General features: G+C 61.1%; 1 protein-coding gene across 1 annotated transcript; it reads right to left on the bottom strand.

Annotated features, from left to right (window-relative positions):
* Window positions 1-3: 3 nt before the first annotated feature.
* On the bottom strand, window positions 4-330 carry LOC107734676 (insulinoma-associated protein 1a-like; the record flags this gene model as incomplete). Its single annotated transcript, XM_016546641.1, has 1 exon — window positions 4-330. A coding segment is annotated over one exon (327 nt), but the record flags the coding sequence as incomplete, so codon positions are not given.
* Window positions 331-334: the final 4 nt, after the last annotated feature.

Genomic DNA, 334 nt, shown 5'->3' with positions numbered 1-334 from the left:
TCTGCACAGCTGACACACGAACTCGCCTAGCGGCTTGTCTCCGCCTGCGCACTGAGATCTGGGTTTTTGCTCCACCGGACCTTCTTTGATCTTCAGTCCCAGCACCGGGGAAGTGGTGACTTCGTCCTCGAACTGCAATTTCCGCATGGCTTTGGCTTTCTTGGATGCTGGTTTGCCTTTGCGCTCCGCGTCTGACGCGGGCCGTTTGGTGGTTATTGTGGTGCCGGTTCGCGTGCTGTTGCTGGTGCCGATTTTAAGATCCACGGGCGCGAACGGCGCAGGATCGGAGCCGCTGGCCGCCGCCGGGAAGGACTCCGCCGAAATGGGCGAGCCG

This window comes from Sinocyclocheilus rhinocerous, unplaced genomic scaffold (genome assembly GCF_001515625.1).
Source record: "Sinocyclocheilus rhinocerous isolate Xijiao unplaced genomic scaffold, SAMN03320098_v1.1 C34918845, whole genome shotgun sequence".
NCBI classification, from domain to species: Eukaryota; Metazoa; Chordata; class Actinopteri; order Cypriniformes; family Cyprinidae; genus Sinocyclocheilus; species Sinocyclocheilus rhinocerous.
The sequence above is the reverse complement of the archived record's forward strand: the minus strand, read 5'-3'. Positions and strand labels throughout refer to the sequence as shown.